Here is a 3,016-nt window from a genome sequence, read left to right as displayed (position 1 = left end):
GCGGCGGGGGGGGGCGCGGCTTTCCCGCGGGACGGGCGGCGGGAGCCTCCCCTGGAACGCCTGGCGATCCCCAGCCCCTGCAGAGCTCCCTCAGTCCTCCATCCTGCCCCCTCAAGTGGGATGAGGCTGCGTATTCCCTTCAGGGTGTGAAGGAGCCGGGGACAGGGTTCCCCGCAGTGGGAATGGGAAGGGGGTCTCCATCTTCTTCCCGGGTGCGAGGGGTTCTGCCATTGGCCCCCCTGAGGGTGTGAAAGGGCCTTTGCCTTGTCCCGACTGAGGGTGTGAGGGGGGCTTTGCCATGTTCCGATTGAAGGTGCGAGGGGGGCTCTGCAGTGTCCCCTCAGAAGGTGTGAGAGGAATTCTGCCACGTCCCAGAAAAGATGTGAAGGACCTGTTCCCTCCATCTCACCTTCCCACCCAGCGCAAAAGGGCTGTTTCCCTACCAAGCCCCGGTGTCCCCTCACACCCCTGTGTCCCGCTGCAGGATGTGGCGGTTGCGGAGGAGAAGGAGCCCCCTCCAGACTGTCCCCTGGACAGCGAGCAGCTGGGCCGCAGCAGCTGGGCCTTGCTGCACACCATGGCCGCCTACTACCCCGACCGGCCCTCCGGGGAACAGCAGAAGGACATGAGGGACTTCATCAACCTCTTCTCCAAGTTCTACCCCTGTGAGCACTGCGCAGAGGACCTGAGGGAGAGGTGAGTGGCCTCAGCAGGTTTTTTGAGGATGTGGGAGAAAGGTGGGTTTCCTCAGTGGGTTTTTTGAAGATCTGAGGGAAAGGTGAGTGGCCTCAGCAGGTTTTTGTGCTGGAGGGGCTTGCCAGAAGTGCTGGGCTGCAGCAGCTAGTTTGCATATCAGGAACTCTTCCTTCACTTGGGGTTTGTAGCTACCTGAGCTGGTTTCTTCCATTGTTGCATCAATCACAGATACAGTTACGCAAAAAACAAACACCTGTCCTCATGCTGTTGGATTCTGTGCTGCCTCCAAGGCCACCTGAGGCAATTTCAGAGTTTTCTGGTTCAAACTGGGCTTGTGAACAGTTGTGGAATTAGACTGGGACTTAGAATAATTTGGTTTTCAGGAGGCAAGTGATCTTCTACCCTCAAAAATGCCCTGTATTGGCATTCTCAGTAGTGGATGCAAAGACTGAAATGGGCTGTGGTGGTTGATCTAATAGAAGGTGTCCCTGCCCATGCCAGGGGATTGGAATGAGGTGACCTTTAAAGTCCATTCCAACCCAAACCATTCCAGGATTCTGTGATAAAGTTTTCTGCTGCTCTCAGTGTCTTTCTCAGAAGTTGCAAATAATTTTCCAGTTGAACGGGCAAAAAAAGTTTGAAACCTAATTATTAACTTAGTAGGCGTCACTGGGAAAAATACCTCCTCAATTTCTTAATTTACTCTTTTTTTACAATTTTAATTCAGTGTTTTGATGAACACTGGTGGTTTTGCTTTTTATCATAGATAAGTTTTGACTCCTGTGTCTTTTCCAGTTGCCAAGACCAGAAAGTGAATGAAACCAACCTGCAGCCAATATAGAGAACTGGTGATAATTATTGATCTCCCTGTGCACTCTCTGGGACTCTGTGCTTGCTTTGGGTATTGAATTTGGTAACTATGAAGAAATAACATTTGTTTCCCCTTTCCTGTTTGCAGATTACAGACAAACCAACCCGATACGAGCACCAGGAGTAACTTCTCCCAGTGGCTGTGTCTCCTCCACAATGATGTGAACAGGAAGCTGGGGAAGCCAGAATTCGACTGCTCCCGGGTGGATGAGCGCTGGAGGGACGGCTGGAAGGACGGGAGCTGTGATTAACCCGGAGGGGTTGCTCTGGGAATCCAGCAGAGCAGTTCAATCCGTGTGGAGTCGCTGCAGGGACAGTGGGAGTCAGTAACTCTGTTTGTGTGGGACTGATTCAGAGCCGAACCAATGCCAAAAGGAGATTTGAAAATCCTATCCCAGTAATATTTTGATAAATAGTACCAGTAAAGTATTACCTGAGGGGTTGAGGCCTTACATTTGACATGGGAATTGCCAGAAACCTCTGAGATTGAGTCACTGACAAACTCATTTCATTATGACATTTCCTGATTTTGGGGGCATTTGCTTATTTTTGTGTGTGGAATTCATTTTCCCTGAACACAGTGGTGTTTTCTGCTGGCGTTGCCCTGATGTTTTAGAAAATGCATCTGATTAATTGTAATTTTCATTTCTGTTTTTCTCATGGAGAAAACTCATGCTGGGTTTTGTGCCAAGTCTGTACCCCTGGATTTCTCTTTCCAGGATCTCCAACGTTTGTTGTTACTTTTGCATCCAATTCCTTTGATAAAAGTCCTGAGGGCAGGTACATTTAATTTAAACGCTAAAATCATGGACCCCAGATTTCTCAGTTTGGTTTTGTGTTTTAGCTTATCACGTCAGAGGACACTGCAGAAAGGGAAGGGCAAAACAAACTCCTCATCTGAGGAATGGAGCAAAGCATCCATTTAAATATTGAAATGATATTTAAAAATGAAATGCAAATATTTTAAATGGATTGGTAATTTTCTTTAGATCCAGAAGTGATTTGGTGGTAAGTTCTATGGAACTACTTATTCTTAAAGCAAATCACCTCTTTGTTTCTGGTGTGAATCTTTGTCATGAAAAGAGATGGAGAATTTTTGTAATGAAGCATATTCAGCTTTGTTTGGCATATGGTTGTTTCTGAGATGAAATTCCTGATTGGTACTTGCTGGCCTGGTTGATATTCTGATGTTGTTCCAAGCTAAAAATCTCTCTAGAAAATGACTTTACAGGGCCCCTGCAGTGTTTGAGTCCTGCTGAGGACTGTGGTGTGAGCTTTGCCCAGTTTTTATTGCACAGGGACACACAGGAGCCCCTCAGGTTGGTTCCCTCTGTAGGAACTGGGCAGAACCCAGGCTCTGGGTTTTCCTGGCTCAGCTGCATCCCTCTATGGATACCTAAGTGTGAATTCAGATTCCAGGGAAGTAGCACTACAAATACATTTACACCAC

General features: G+C 47.9%; 1 protein-coding gene across 1 annotated transcript; it reads left to right on the top strand.

Annotated features, from left to right (window-relative positions):
• The first annotated feature begins 6 nt into the window (after positions 1 to 6).
• On the top strand, positions 7 to 2,789 carry GFER (growth factor, augmenter of liver regeneration). The gene is made up of 2 exons (XM_017734011.1): positions 7 to 696; positions 1,655 to 2,789. The coding sequence occupies exons 1-2, from the start codon at positions 299 to 301 to the stop codon at positions 1,815 to 1,817; spliced, it is 561 nt and encodes a 186-aa protein (XP_017589500.1). The 5' UTR covers positions 7 to 298; the 3' UTR covers positions 1,818 to 2,789.
• Positions 2,790 to 3,016: the final 227 nt, after the last annotated feature.

This window comes from Corvus brachyrhynchos, unplaced genomic scaffold (genome assembly GCF_000691975.1).
Source record: "Corvus brachyrhynchos isolate BGI_N302 unplaced genomic scaffold, ASM69197v1 scaffold5, whole genome shotgun sequence".
Lineage (NCBI taxonomy): Eukaryota > Metazoa > Chordata > Aves > Passeriformes > Corvidae > Corvus > Corvus brachyrhynchos.
Note: the sequence above shows the minus strand (reverse complement) of the source record. Positions and strands in the feature narration are given on the sequence as shown.